The sequence below is a fragment of the Mytilus galloprovincialis genome, chromosome 12 (assembly GCF_965363235.1).
Source record: "Mytilus galloprovincialis chromosome 12, xbMytGall1.hap1.1, whole genome shotgun sequence".
NCBI classification, from domain to species: domain Eukaryota; kingdom Metazoa; phylum Mollusca; class Bivalvia; order Mytilida; family Mytilidae; genus Mytilus; species Mytilus galloprovincialis.
Genome location: NC_134849.1, coordinates 11,962,541 through 11,978,178, shown reverse-complemented (window position 1 = coordinate 11,978,178; position 15,638 = coordinate 11,962,541). Strand labels below are relative to the sequence as shown.

General features: G+C 31.3%; 1 protein-coding gene across 1 annotated transcript; it reads right to left on the bottom strand.

The window, feature by feature from the left end:
- Positions 1 to 1,106: 1,106 nt before the first annotated feature.
- On the bottom strand, positions 1,107 to 15,320 carry LOC143054221 (uncharacterized). Its single transcript, XM_076227149.1, has 11 exons — positions 15,140 to 15,320; positions 14,320 to 14,421; positions 13,179 to 13,277; positions 12,008 to 12,207; positions 11,021 to 11,375; positions 9,616 to 9,801; positions 7,379 to 7,650; positions 6,240 to 6,489; positions 5,414 to 5,759; positions 4,687 to 4,728; positions 1,107 to 1,852 (listed from the first exon to the last, which is right to left on the bottom strand). Exons 1-11 carry the CDS (start codon positions 15,227 to 15,229, stop codon positions 1,566 to 1,568), a joined length of 2,229 nt encoding a protein of 742 aa, XP_076083264.1. The 5' UTR covers positions 15,230 to 15,320; the 3' UTR covers positions 1,107 to 1,565.
- Between the last annotated feature and the right edge of the window lie 318 nt (positions 15,321 to 15,638).

The following is a 15,638-nucleotide window of genomic DNA, read 5'->3' as shown; positions in this document are numbered from 1 at the left end:
TGAATAAATGTCTGTATAGGTTGCACTTTGTAAATACAGCTGTTTCTCAAAACACGCCTCTTTTGGGGAGTAATTGAATATTCATAGAAAATTAATTTTGTTTACATACTGGTTCCAAGTTATGCTCATTGTGTTCCATATCACAGAGACAGAACTTGGGAATGTTACCAGTAAATAAACACGTGCATATTGTTTACATTGAAATCTGTGGTAACCTTTCATTCGAGGTAGGGGTAGTTAAGAAAATTAGTGTAAGTTTAAACTCTGAGAAGTTCAGGGCATATAAACGTTGAAAATATGCCACACAGCCCTATATTTTGACCTTTGAAAAAAATTGTGGTGCATATGAACTTTCAATTCTAGGGTAAGATTTTTTTCAAAACTTCATAGTAAAAGTGGTACAGTTTTAGCCGTAAAAGGAGTTCCTATGAGAAATTGCATTGTCAATATTTACAGAAATGCAACCTATAAGGCGCTTACAAACTTTCAGAATCATTGGAAGCTTATGGAGACACCCGAGAGACAAAATCAACCATACTCTAGAGCTTTGTGCGGGATTAGTGGAGCGACAGACTAAAATTTTTCAGGAACTGTAATACCACAATAAAACTAATGTATAACTGGCTTACTATGTATATATGATCAATCTAGAATTGAATGAACTTGTATAACTCTCCGTCCCTCTTTTTCTAGCCCACCCACTCCTGCACGCCTATACCTTTTATGTCTTGTGATAGTCAGCAATGATATCACAAAAGCAATTGTCATATAGGATGTTACATCATGATTCTCTAGATAAATGTGATTTGAATTAACCAAGACTCATAGGATTTAATTTTCACCTGTTATATCTATAATCAATGCTTTGACAACGTCCCCAAATTTAAGGTCTAATTTGTCAACCTCAGCGTCGAGAATATACTTTATCGTAACATGTCTAATTAAACGGCAATGAACAAAAAATAATATATTGAAGAAGAATACATCTGGAAATCACTTGGGAATTATTTCCTTTGCGACAAGCAACTAACAAAAATGCTTAGGGTCAAACATGTTTGCGAATGCTGATCCCTTTTCACACAACACAAACACTTGTTTGAAAACAATTACACATCTGATATTTTACACAATTAAACCAAAATAACACAAAATAATCCAAGTACTGGTATCTAACAGTGAACATATCTCAAAGACAATTGAGGTTCGATATTCTTGTAAATTTACTTTTTATTTATTGATATACCAAACACTTAATCTAACAATAAGATTGTAATGTAAACGGATAGACGTTTTTGTGATATACATTTTCTAACATAGTTATTGTCTACCCGCAACCCGTGGATCCAATTATGTTAAGAAATACGCTGTTAACTAAAAAGTGAATAACACACCAATGATGTGATCAAATAGTAGATGCATAAGAAAGACAGCACGAAAAATAAAAAAAATATAACAATATTCAATAGAAGGCAATCAATTACTAAAAAGTAATTAAGTGTTCCGCTTATAATACTTCAATTAGCGTATGTCATCATTGTAGACATATCTGTATAATTATTGTGTGTTTAATCTAAGAATTCCATGTTGCTTGAAAACGCTTCCTCGACATTGTCTGCCTCTTCGTCTTTATCGATTGCTCTTAAAGCTTCTACAAGATTGTAAACTAATCTTTCATTAGGCCGATTTGGTCTCCATGTCGGAAGAAGTCTTTCTCTTATTGTTTCTTCATTTCTTAACTTATTCATTCTGTTTGTAGAAATATTTAAATGTTGTCCAAGATTGTAGCAGTTCTCTTCACTCAAAGTACTTACTATTCGACGAAGAGAATTCTTTCTGAGTACTGGAATGGTACCTGCATAACAGAAATTTATCCTGATGTAATACTGTGGATTAATTATTTTTCGTTGGATACCAATTTTCGTGGAATTCGTAGGTAAAGGTGAACCAAGAATTTTAATGTTCAACGAATAACTAATTTCATAGGTTTGTATATAGTATTTGTCAAAACCACGAAATTAAATGTCCACGAAAGTTTAAGTTTTGTTCAATCCATGAAAAGTGTTACCCTCGGAAATAAACGAATTCAAATTTACTCTTTCTATTGTTCATATAGATATAAAGATGTGGTATGGATGACAAGAAAGCTTTTTCGATAAATTCAGCCTTATTTAAAGTGTTGGCATATTCCTATAAAAAATCATTTGCTTTAAGAGAGGGATGAAATATACCAGATGGACAGTCAATCTCATAGCTCGAAAATAAAATGATGACGCGATGACTAAAAGTAAAAGGCCAAACACATTAGGGAACACAAATAATAGAACACAAAACTTTAAAATATAGACATTGAATCATAATATATCAGATATATTAATAACAACCACACCATGCTGACTTTAAAGCTAACATAGTTTAATTATGTAGTGTCATTAAATAAACAAAGAAATCAAAATACTCGTTTCAGGTGGTATTGGAGTCTAAAATAAAAATGATAGAATTTGTTCATACTTTGCAAATGCGTAGTATCTGTTAATTTATATTCAAAAATATAATAAAAATGATAGGTCACCGCGCATTTTCTCAAGCTACAGGTTGTGACAAAATGAAACATGTTGTATGGATTTTACAGGAAAAACATTATTGCGTGATAAGAAACTAAACTAAATGATAGAATTGTAAAATAAATTATGAAAAGACAATGCTTTGAGAACATCAAGAGAAAAAATAGTGTCACCGTTCGGTATTTTTCCGACCAAAATACAAAAAAGGAAAATTCCATGTAGATTAATCCAGAAAATGCACTGTTTTAGAGTTATCACCCCTAAAACACGACAATCTAAAAACATTTTAAAAACAACCAGAAATAATCTACACCAGTTTTGTAAAAAAATTAATATTTATCAGTTATATTCTTATAAATTGGTTCTTTTAAATGAAAATTCACATTAAATATCTGTATTCCTTCATCAAATTTTGCTATAAACTTAATAGAAAATCTGGACCTTAGTTCTCTGTTTTTTTTACAATCCAAGGTGGCAAAAGACACCCATACCCCCTTAAGGGACAAATATATAAAGCTATGAAGGGATGAGTAATTCATAAAAAGAACAATAAAAAATAATTTTCATTGTCCATTTTTTTTAGTTTTCTCTGACAAAGATTAGGGCAAATGACACACATAAATAGTATATTGATTAGCGGCATACAATGTAGATTTCATACCACGGTGAAATGTATACGAAAATTTGCATACAAGCTATTTTCACTTACTTAAATTCAAGTATATTACACAAAACTATACATTGTACATAAATGTAATAAATAAAGAGATACATGGGGTCAACGTACATTTTAGACATTTACTGAACATTACGGTTTGTTGTACATGTCTTTCCTTTTAACAGACATATTGACGATTTGTGTTTCAAAGAATGAACAGCTACGGAAGTAAATAGCTTAATTTTTTGAAAAAAATCTTTGAAAATATTTTTTTTTTATGAACACTTCATGATTTAAGTCAACACGACATTTTTTCTGTGTATTTATATAATTAAATTAATTATCTGTGGTTTTTTTTATGAAACATTTAAAAATTGGACAACATAATCTTCATACACTAACATATAAAATGTCCATTTTAAACTTGGGTAGTCCATGTAAACGTTTTGTGTTTAAAACATACATCTTATGCAGATATGTCACAATTTAACGTTGCAATTCATTTTAACATGGAACACATTTGCAACGTCTTTATCGTTCCTGTAAGTAATTACATCGTATACATTTAACATACTTACTCATACCACACTCATTCCACATCTTCGTATATCTATTGAAAACTTTCATATGCGATACACGAAACCCTAAGCATAGCATATTAGATTTCGAAACCACAGGCAAAGCATGTTAACTTAAAGCAAGCATAGTTTGATAACCTTTAATAATACCTATCAATGAATTGAACAAAAAACTCTTTTCACATAAGGGATGAATACATACCGCAATGAAAAAGTCACATTAGGGAACACCAAAACAGAATATCTCCATTTCTTTTTGCATTTTGGACACTAATTAGGCAAATGAAACACAATCATTTAATTGATACCGTTTAAAGCTATCACAATTATCAGTTACAACTACTTAAGGAATAACAGTACTATAGTTGAAGAGTTGCCACCGTCAATTGTAGATTTGACGGTTGTAAATGCAGTTTTACTGGCAACGCGTAGCGGAGACAGTAAAACGGAGATTTGCAACCGTCAAATCAAAATTGACGGTGGGAACTCCTCAACTACAGTACTGTTATTCTGATTCTAATGCATTACAAAAGAAAAAATACGATAAAACTTGGAAAAAATTTCTAAATTTGACAAATAGAAAAAATCCGCAAAAACTTCATGAATGATTTTGGCACAAAGAAGTCATGGCTAAACGTGACGTCATACAAATGAAAACTTGCAAACTGGAGGTTATCATGTTACCTTGACATTTTAACGGCGAATTTGAGGTAGGTGTTGTTTTATTTCCGGTTATATAGTAGTAATCGAACATTTGTTGATTCAATTAATTCAAAATGGCGGGTCCCTCTTCAGTTTCGCCTGGTCAACTGTGGATTTGACGGCAACTTTTAGCCAATGACATTTTTTTTTACATCCAAATTGCATTAGAATAATAAATATTACTTACACTGAGGATCACTTGGGTCAACCATTACATTGACTGTATGGTCTGAAATGAGGCAATAAGTTGTATGGTGTATCAAAATGTAACATATCAGCGTAAACAAGGTATTTAAAATTTAATTATACATGATATATTCTGGTATCGTCGTCTTCTTTTATGTTGTTTTAAACAAATCATCTTTGCCATTTCAATGTGCTACTTTTATATTCAATGTCCAAATGCCTGTGGATTCTCGATCTCTAGTTTTGAATATTCTTTAAATAAATTGATGTTATTTTATTAATGTGTGTATGCTTAAGCCCTCAAAAATGTTATGTCCGTTCCACAAAGAGCATGGTAGTTAGAATAATTCACATCAATGAAAATGCATTAGCTTCTTTGCCAGGGAGATTTATTACCTTTGACGAAATGTTATGATCAGTGCTTCAGTGTAGAATGTACCTCAATAAATTGTTACGACTTAAATACGATATTAGTCTTGTTCTGTTAATTAAGATGTAGTAAAACAAATAATTAATACCTAAATACTGATATGTTCTATGTATTCCATTTTGATAAATAGAAAAATGATGGAATCAAAATATCTGAATCAGGATAGTTCAACAGTGGCTAACTTCCATCAGAAATTTCGTTTTCGGATAATATTTTCCGATGTTTGACTTTCCTTCTGTCACTGGTAAACAATAGGTAAATGAATGTGTATGTCTTGTTTAGTTTAAAATACAGTTACCTGGAGTTTGTTTGTCCACTGGAAGTACTAGTTCTGATTTAAACTCTTTACCATATGAAGCCCGTGTTCCGGCTTCAAAGTGATCTATAGAATTGTGACAAAGGTTTCCAAAAAAGCCAGACTTCACATGTACTGTCGGAACAGTGGCTGTGTGACGCTTATCGTTTTGTCTAACTACAACCTGTAACTCAATGATAACCTCGCCTTGAATTGTAGTTGTTTTTGAGTCATTAGTTAAATGAAATGTGTGATGATTTCCGCTGTTTCTCTTCTTGTTTGGATTAAATGAAACTACATAATCCTGATCTGTAAGACTGTCTGTTTCAATATTTCCAGTTAATTTGATCTAAAGTTAAATATAAAGAAACAAATGTTCATTTGAAAAAAAAACACGAAATACTAAGTTTCTACAATGATATTTGAACATATCATTAACATTAAAAAAGAAATGTAGAACAGATAATTGATGTTTAAATTTCAAACAAAGCAAACATTTGGTAGAAGGCTCCAGGTTTAAAAAAATAATGAAACTTGAATTCGTATGATAAAACATATTAGCCTCGTTAAAAAATGTTAAGTGCAACTAATAATTATATGCTTTTGAATGTAATGTTCTTTCGTTAAATACGTACAGTAATGGCTTGAGATTAGTACAAACAGGGTATTTTGTAAGAACCGGTTACATAATTTCGTAGCTAAGTAAGACTAACGTATTATAAAGACACTAGCTAATGTCAGTTCGAGAATAAGGTTTGTCTGTCTACTTATCATATTTTTAAATACCATATTTTGGAATTTAAAGTATTACGACTAGACATATATTTACCCTAAATGACTGATGTTCTCTGATAATGCAATCTTTATATTCAACAGATTGTTTAATAAATCGTTTACGCATCCAATATTTTCTTCTTTTTTTTCCTTGACTTTTCAATGCACATTCGACAACCATTGATAATTTTCCATTTAAATCATTCTTGAGCATCACAAAAAATACTACTTGTCTTTCTCTTTTAACCGCTTTAGTCGCAAGCTGTCTAGCTATTTCAGGGTGTCTCCTCGATGAAGCAACATATCTGAAAAGCAAGACAATGTAATAGTAACCAAATTAGTAGTCATGTATCGTGAATCACAGAATGTCCTAGAACAATAGTATACAATAGTTACATGCCATTACCAATAACATAAAAAATAATAGCAGCAAGCTTAATATAGAAAATTAAGCTAACACGAATAAAGTAAATACAATCAACTACACACAACACAAAACCTGAAGGCATGCCAACGTTATTATGATTATGAGCTCATTGTAACATAAAGTGTGATATATGCTCTAAAGACAATTTCGCAAGTAATATAGGTTTTATGTCGTGAGAAGCAAGACATGAGGACATAATAATCGACAATTACATGACGAAAACATAAACAAGTCAATGTTAACTGTAACAAATAAGTATTCACTGATTAGTGTCCCTTTTAAATACATACATTTGTAATTTAATTCATACCATGTTGTCTTTGAACAAAAAAAGTCTCTAAACTTATTCTAGGAATATAGCTGTAAAAACCTTGATATTGTTAATTTGACTTTTAGATGTTCATTTTTGGGGGGTGTTATATTAATACGCAATACAACAAGGAAGATATATAATGGGAGACGTTTTGAACACTGTTGAAGCCTCATATATTTGTATTCGTATACCAGAACCGATTATCCTAATGTATTATATGTTGTTGTTTGTTTAAATTGTCATTATTTCTTCTATTTGTCTCTGTCGAGATGATGGATAATGTTTTAATGTTACACTGTCTTACATTTTTTTTTGGATATTTCGTGTTCTCATTTCTGTGTGACAAATATAACACTGCCTTGCCATATCATCTTTACATTTGCACTTCCTTACAATATAGGGATTTTTTTAATCCTGATAAGTCTAAACACATTCAACAACAATTAAATCTTACATTGAAAAATGGTTTGCGTCAAACATTACGAAATGTCGTTCCCTTTCTTTAATATCGCAAATTGTCCAGTCGTTTTCATCTGGAAAGTCTTTGTCAGAAGACAAAATGATGACATCATCGTCTCTAGGAATGGAAGAATGAATTGGCATTTTCATCTTGACAGGTTTGTTTGGTTGACTGTTATTCACCATTGTAAGGTCCATGGCATTTGTGAACAAGACTGCTATATCATCATCGATGCTTTCAAGGTTCCAATCTTTTGTTTCTGAAATCTGAAATCATATTCTTTTTTCAACTAGTTAATCGTTGAATTCAAGTTACTAGTGTATTTTTAGAACAGCGTCTGACAATATTAATCATATATGTTTGCATTTTCAAAATTTTAAATTTACAACGGGGTATTTGATAAAACCCCCAAAATACTGTACTCCGAGGAAAATTCAAAACGGAAAGTTCCTTTGGACAAACTTTCCAAATGATACCATGAACAAATCCGTTTACAAGAGGTTATATAAACTGATAAACATATATGAGGCCGCTCATGGGGTGTCCAAATGATCACACAATCACAATGTGTTTGCCAATATAATCACATAATCATTCATTGTTGTTCAACAAGGTAATTAAATAATCCAAAAATACACTCCTGGATTATGAAATAATCAAGTAATCATGAAATATTTGGTCTGTAATCAGATAATCACTATAAAAACTGCTTTAAGGTAATCTTAAAATCAAAAACACCATGAAGGACTCAGTATAAATGTATCAATCGTGTAAGTTCGATCCGCATTGCCTATTGTTCATGCTATTGGCGATTGGCTTATAACAGTTCAAAGTCAAAGTTAAACTTTTAAGTTGGAGCACATTAAAACCCGAAAATTTCGAAAATTCTTCGAAGGAATGTGTGCATATCGGCAAAAACAACGTATTTGTTCCCCTCCCCCCTACAAAGGTCGTATAATCAGAACGTGTACACAACATCATATTGCTTGTTAAAACAAAAGTGTTGACCACTTTAATGTATTTGAAGTTTGCAGCCGGTTCGTTGTTCGATTTTATATATACTTCGTACTTTATTTGGCTTTTTTAACTGTTTTGGATTCGAGCGTCACTGATGAGTCTTTTGTAGACGAAACGCGCGTCTGGCGTATATATAAAATTTAGTCGTGGTATCTATGATGAGTTTATTTTCAATATCAAACCGGCTACTAGCAGTCGGTTTGATATTCAAATTAAGTTAAAAAAAAAAAAAAATGATAACATTAAAAGCATGATTTTATAGTAAAGTGGGATGAAATCGTTTTATGACCCCTTCAAACTGTTGTCAATTCTTGTTGTCCTCGAATATAAATCCTTATGTAAGTTGCATATTTGCCTTTATTTAATATGAATATTTATCAATACAACGATATCAAATATACAACGAAAAATGTAAATCTATATAGAATATATAATACAAAAAAAGGAACCAATCACTCTAATAGATATAATAGATATTCATGGCAAGCCCCCAAAAACGAAATGTACTGTAAAACCTACCGGAGACCGCTTAAATGACAGTGAAACCCCCTGGCCTTTAATTTCTATAAAATTCGACAGAATCATAGACTCTGTTTATATAAAGGTTGTATCAACAAAAGTCCCAAGAATAATGTCCTCTTAGATATCTACGGAGGGCTTAGATTGTCACGTTTTAACTAAAAATTGTCAAATTTTTAGGACAAAGGGCACAGGGCAGAAGTGGGACCCCTGATCCCTCAATCTTCCTAATAGTTTACACATGTTACAGATAGTACGTTCATATGATACAAACTTGACTAAACGAATTTTGGTTATGATAAATAGATGCGAATATTCGGTTACAAGTTTTGTTTTGTGTTTTTGTTTTATAGAACTGCACAGCATAACCAAATATGCTTTTCTTCTTTTCATATCAATTGCAATCACAAAGATTTTTTACCTATTATGTCTGTCTTGTTCAAGAATCGTTTTAAATATAATGGAGTTGATGCGACCGTCATACAAGTGAGACGTTTAGCGCTATCAAACCAGGTTTAATCCACCATTTTCTACGTTTGAAAATACCTGTACCAAGTCAGGAATATGACAGTTGTTGTCTATTCGCTTGATGCGTTTTATCCTTTGATTTTGCAATTTGATAAGGGACTTTCTGTTTTGAATTTTCCTCGGAGTTCATTTTTTTGTGTTTTTACTGTTTGCATACATGTACCTACATTCACTTTTAATTTATCACCAGAGGTAAATGCACCTTCTGGTATTTCTATTTTGGCATCTGGTTCCATTACTGGTTGGATGCTTGCAGGTCCACGAGAAACACTAAATATTTCTGGCTTCTCTTGTACTATAATTGTAAACTTGCAAGCTGTCTTCAAATTGACTACTACCGACACTAGTGTAGACTAAAATTAAAAGTTGATAGACAAAGAGTCTTTAATAATTAAAAAAGCATGTACAATAAATATAAATAATACAGGAGCAAAAACTAATGTTAATAAAACATATCATTATAGGAGGTCATAATTTAACTGATTGATAACTCTAACTTATTGACTGTCCCTTTGGTATATTTCGTCCCTCTTTTATTATATTTTACTGAATGTGCTAATACCTTGCATGAAAAGATGAAGTTTAATTAAGTCAATCAATTGAACATAAGTCTCTGAATGCAATATATTAAAAATCACACACATTTTTTAAGACATAAAAATTATTAAATTATTCACGTTCACAGCTTTATTAACCATGTAAACGTTTGGAGCATACGTATGCAGTTTATGCAAAGTTGCAATATATATATTCCTGAAGATATTGTCCAGTAGTTGTCGTGTGTTGATGTTTTTGGCTTATTTCTCACTTTGTTTATAGATAACAACTTTGGTTTTTCTATTTGACTTGTTTTACACTAGTCATTTTCGGGCACTTTTCATCTCGCTGCTTTGTGTAAGACAAAGCTCCGTGTTGAAGATCGTAGTCTGACCATCATCTTTTTCAACTTTTAACAAATTGCGAATTGAAAGGAGCGTTTGATATTGGGACTCATACCACATCTTCTTATTTCTATATATAGGATTCAAGGAATAAATAATGGATTTTGAATCAATATAAATGTATGCGTTAAACAGGTTATAGTTACAATGTAAGTATGAGATGTTGTAACAAAATACCAAACTTCAACGTAAATAAATAAAGATAGAAATCCACAAAACACGAGAAAACCAAACGCCAAATCTATAATCTGAACTGCTCGAATAAACTTTAACAAGTTTTTGACTTGGAGCTAAAAAAAAAACAACAACAAAACATAATCCATTGTGATTATATACTTCATGATAGTCGAACCTCTTATTTGTATCACAGTATTTTAAATTTTCGTTTTATTGACAACACTGTGTGAAAAACCAAAAAACATAATGTGTTATCGTGGCAATAAATTGGATCAAGCTGTCAAAATTGTGTAAAAACATATACCACATAATTGACTTAAAACATAAAATAATGATACAATCGATAATGCACGTGACCCACCCGTGTAATTAATGCGAATGTTCCTTACGCGACCACTTTACTAAACATGCCTAACAGTCAGATATGGTTAATATTGTGAACAAATATACATACCTCAATTCTCTCGTCGATGATGTTCTCATCCATCTGACTAATGATATCAACTTCAACATCACCTTCTATCGGCAATATTATAACCTCTTCATTACATCTTGGTCTGCCTTCAACCTTGATATCTAAGGCGATTTTATCAGGTTTCGAACCCCATGCTATTACCTCAAAAACATCGCTGAATACATGCTCATTTGGATCTAACATGAACTGTACATTTGTGTACTCAGTTGATTCTTTAGCAATATATAGGAAAAACCCACTAGTAATGTTAACTGTATTCAGTGTAACGCCTAGCCTTGAATAATATTGAATATTGCCTTGAGCCTTGATGTGCTTAAGCTTGTACATAATTGACCTTAAATATTAAAGTAAAATAAAGTATTATAATTTCGGAATACATATACAAATTAATCTGTGCAATTGAGTTAAACATGTTTTGCAAGTATGCTGTTTCTTTTTTTAATCATGGAAACTTGAATCAAGCTGTTTTCTGTTAACAATACAAACACCAACCGAGTTGTACAATTTTATTTTTTAATGATTTACGAATGTTTGAGTATGTCAATTTGGTGGAAACGGATCACTTTTCTGGATTGAATGGCATCATGCCGTCATCATTCAAAAACATATAATTTCATTAACATACATATAACATGCATATTTTTAGGTTATTATACTTAAACTGCCGAATGAACAATTTCAAGAAATATCTGAAACGTTCTGCCTTTTCTATCGATCTTTTTTTTCTGTTTTTGTTCCAATCCTTATTCTAAGCAAAATGTTATCCAAGTTTACCAATTGAAATAGTAAGGCATTTCATCCATTTGTGAGTTATATTTTAAAGGAAAACAACTAAACAGCCATTGTCCCATTAAGCCTTGTAAAACCAATATATTCTTACAGGAGATGATCATAATGTAACGCAAAGAAACAATTCAAAGCCAACGATTAAATACATGCCTATCTTTGTAAAAGTAACAAACTCACCCGAATTCCATTGCTGCTAACCTGTCATTTTGATCCAGGACTAGCTTTATGGTTGGTCGTTCCTTTTTGTCAAATGAGTTCAAATCAACCGTAAAAAAAGTCCAATCTTGTACCAAAACCTCGGTTCCAAAATAGCATAATAATCTGATGATATTTGACTCTTTATTTATCAGTGCAAAATCTAAAGCGCTTTTACCATTCTAAAGAAGAAGAAAAAAAACAAGAACAGTTATACATTGTTCTAAGTGCTTTTCATGTATTATGAAATTTATTAATAATTTCATGTTTGCATTGAACATATTTGTGCAGTAACCTCTACTAAAACATGTGTAAATAAGAGAATCTTATGGTGATTGTGGAACTAAAATCAAGTCTGGTCGATGTTCCTCATATATTATAAACAGGCAATGTAGAAGAAAGAATTCATGCTACACTACCAAAAATCTGTTTTTATGCAAACACATTTTGATAAAATTTACTACGTTTTCGCCCAAAATAGATTTATAATAAAAACACATTCTGTCAAACGTTATATTTGTGAATACGAGAACTTAGTCATGGTAGTTGCGGTTACCATAACTGAAAGCATTTGTTGAATTGACACACTTATCGAAGTTAATATCTACTTGTTTAAAAAATATCTTTAGATGTAATGAAAAACAACTATCATCAATCGGTTATTTTGAGTCTATCCTGTCCTATTTCAATTTTGTTGATAACACATACGGAACAGACTTTGCAGATGTTCATGTTTATTCGGGTAAACGTTACTTACATTATTCACATTTTTTAAATCCGGTTAGGCTTTCACAGAAACGGTACAATAGCTGCAGTGTCTGTCATAATTTATGGACAATTTGATCATCGTTAAAAGAGATCTTTGATCCTAGCTGTTGATACCAAACGTTATACCAATCTAATTACTAGTATGTTATACTAAAAGAAGCCAACAAAGTCGCGGTATAACTACAACTGGGCAAGTTTTGAAAGAAAGAGTTGTTTTTTTAAATTTCGCGGGCAGTACGTCGACTGAGCATGCGAAAGCGTATAACACATATTTACGGCACACTATAATTTCAAGTGAGCATGCACAGCTAATACAGAACGGATCAATTGCATATTACTAATGTATAAATGCTAAGAAATATTGATAGAAATAATAACAACGCACCTCATCAAGCATATTGATATTTGCACCATATGTTACTAGTGCAACCAAAGCTTCTATATTCTTATTGATAACTGCAAAATGAACTGCTGTGTGTCCATCCTGGTGAAAATAGCGTCAATATATCATTCACTAATTATAATAAATTTCTAAACACAAGGAGATAATTGACATATATATATGATAACGAGAAGACAAAGCGGTAAAACGACATTTTATATTAACATGGTGCGTGTCTACCATAAATCAGTATACAAATATTACTGACATGAAAAGTTGATATCCAATAGACTATGAAATCGAAGAAAGGTTATTTTTACGTCATTACATATCAGAACCTAACAGGATGTCAAAGTGGAGAATTTACATATAAAGATAAGTATTATACATTCGTTTCAGCTAGCATCAATCCAATGTTTGTTTTAGTTAATTCGGTCTTAAAATGTCATAAGATTTTTTTTGCAGCAAAACATAAATTAGCCTTAATATTATAGACTGTAAATTTAAATGTCTAGTGTTGCCTTCTAAATGGCATATTCTAAACGACTGTTCAATCTACATGCAATCTGCCACAGACAAATGAGTCGTTGTACCTGTATGAAAAAAGTTATATCTCAAGTACCTATTAGAAATTTTTTTTTTTTTTTTTATATTTTTATTATTAGAAATTTCTTTAAGAGTTACTGAATTAAGCGCAACCCAATAATAAACTGTTGTTCATATGTCAGGTATAATAATTATCACTGTTGAATGATATTTTATAGATAAAGGAAGATGTGATAGGAGTGCAAATGAAACAACTATTCATCCAACTAACAATTTATAAAAGTTAACCATTATAGGTTTCGGTACGGTCTTTAAAACGGAACCTTATCTCACCAAACAACAAGTTATAAAGGCCATAATCAATTACTAGGGTAAACACAGTCAAACTGGAAAACCAACGGTCTAATCTATATGAAAAATTAGAAACGAAAAACACTTATGATCCACATCAACAAACGACAATTACTGAATATTAGATTCATGAATTAGGACAGGTGCAAAGAATTGCAACGGGATATACATGTTTAAATGCTTTAAAATGGACCCACATATCTGAGTTCGCCTTGAATCTACTAGTATTATGTGTGATTGAACCAACCTTTCCACTACTATCTAACGTAAGCACACTTTCCTCTAGTATACATATTATCACATTTACAAGTCCCGCTGCACTGGCATAATGGAGAGCGGTATTATCATCCTAAAGACAAAAATAAAAATGTTACATAATAACTAAATCTCAAAAGCATTCGAACAACATCATTTTTATTAAACTATGTCAAATGCTTTTTAAATGTCCTTCTAAAATCTTCCTCGTGAATGTTTAAAAAGTTTTCAAAATTATTTTCTATTAAACTGATATTCTTATTCCATCAGTGATAGTGTCTTTTGTAAGTTTTGAAGCTTAAGTAATTACATCTAGTTGATATGATTTTAATCATTAAAATATCTTTACCATATGAACATTTTGATATATGGGTTATAAGTATAATTAAAGACAGAAAAACTTGAAAAAAATGTTCGAATGCATCATATTTAGAAAAAACAATTTTTTAATTTTAAACTCGTTTGATACTACTTATAAAGGTAATCGTCCGGTTATTAATAGATGATTAGTTAAGATAGGTTGAAAAGACTAAATTCACTAAGAAAAAAGTTAAAATTGCTATTTTGTTAGACACATTATGTAACATAGCGCCCAAGTTCTCAATTATGTATATCATTTGCTTTCCTAGGCATTGAGCTTCCCTGAAGTAAAAGTCAGAAGAGCGTTGCGGACTCTTATACTCTATACGGTGTAATATCCATTTTCAGTAAAAGGTACGTGGTATCATAGGCCCAGTAATCGGTGATTCGACACTGCACTTACAATAAATTGACAGAGAGTTTTAACTCTTTTAGACACTGATATTAATTACCTGATCAACACATGATGTGTCTACCCCATTTTCTATAAGATTTATGGCCTGGGATTCTTTCTTACTTTTCACAAGCGATATGAGTTCCATCGATCGATCCTTATCGTTGAAACCTGGAGTAAATTTTCATCTTTTTTATGACAGCATATATGTCTGAAAAATATCATCAAGTCAGGTCATAACGCGTTGTATATCGGTAGAGAAAATTCTGAAATTAACAATATGTTATAGTATTTTGTTTTACAAAAGTTCCAAATATTATAAAGTAAAACTTGTAAGACATTAATTTTTTTTTGAAACGAAATATCAAATGGCAATTCATAAATGTTTTTATCACCTGTATCACACTAACCCACAAAAGCTCATATAACTTGTTTTACCTTTATATTTAAAAATATAAGACACATTTGTAACACTTATTCATTGTAATTCACATGACGGATTTTGTCCGTCCATACAGACTACACAAATATTAATCTGCAAACTATGCATTTTTGAC

What these genes read in the sequence shown, in the direction of transcription:
- LOC143054221 (XM_076227149.1), bottom strand. Translation starts at nt 15,229, where the DNA reads ATGGAACTCATATCGCTTGTGAAAAGTAAGAAAGAATCCCAGGCCATA. An exon ending in ACACATCATGTGTTGATCAG is followed by an intron (nt 14,422 to 15,139) that starts GTAATTAATATC and finishes TTTTGTCTTTAG; the next exon opens with GATGATAATACCGCTCTCCA. An exon ending in CGTTAGATAGTAGTGGAAAG is followed by an intron (nt 13,278 to 14,319) that starts GTTGGTTCAATC and finishes TATTTTCACCAG; the next exon opens with GATGGACACACAGCAGTTCA.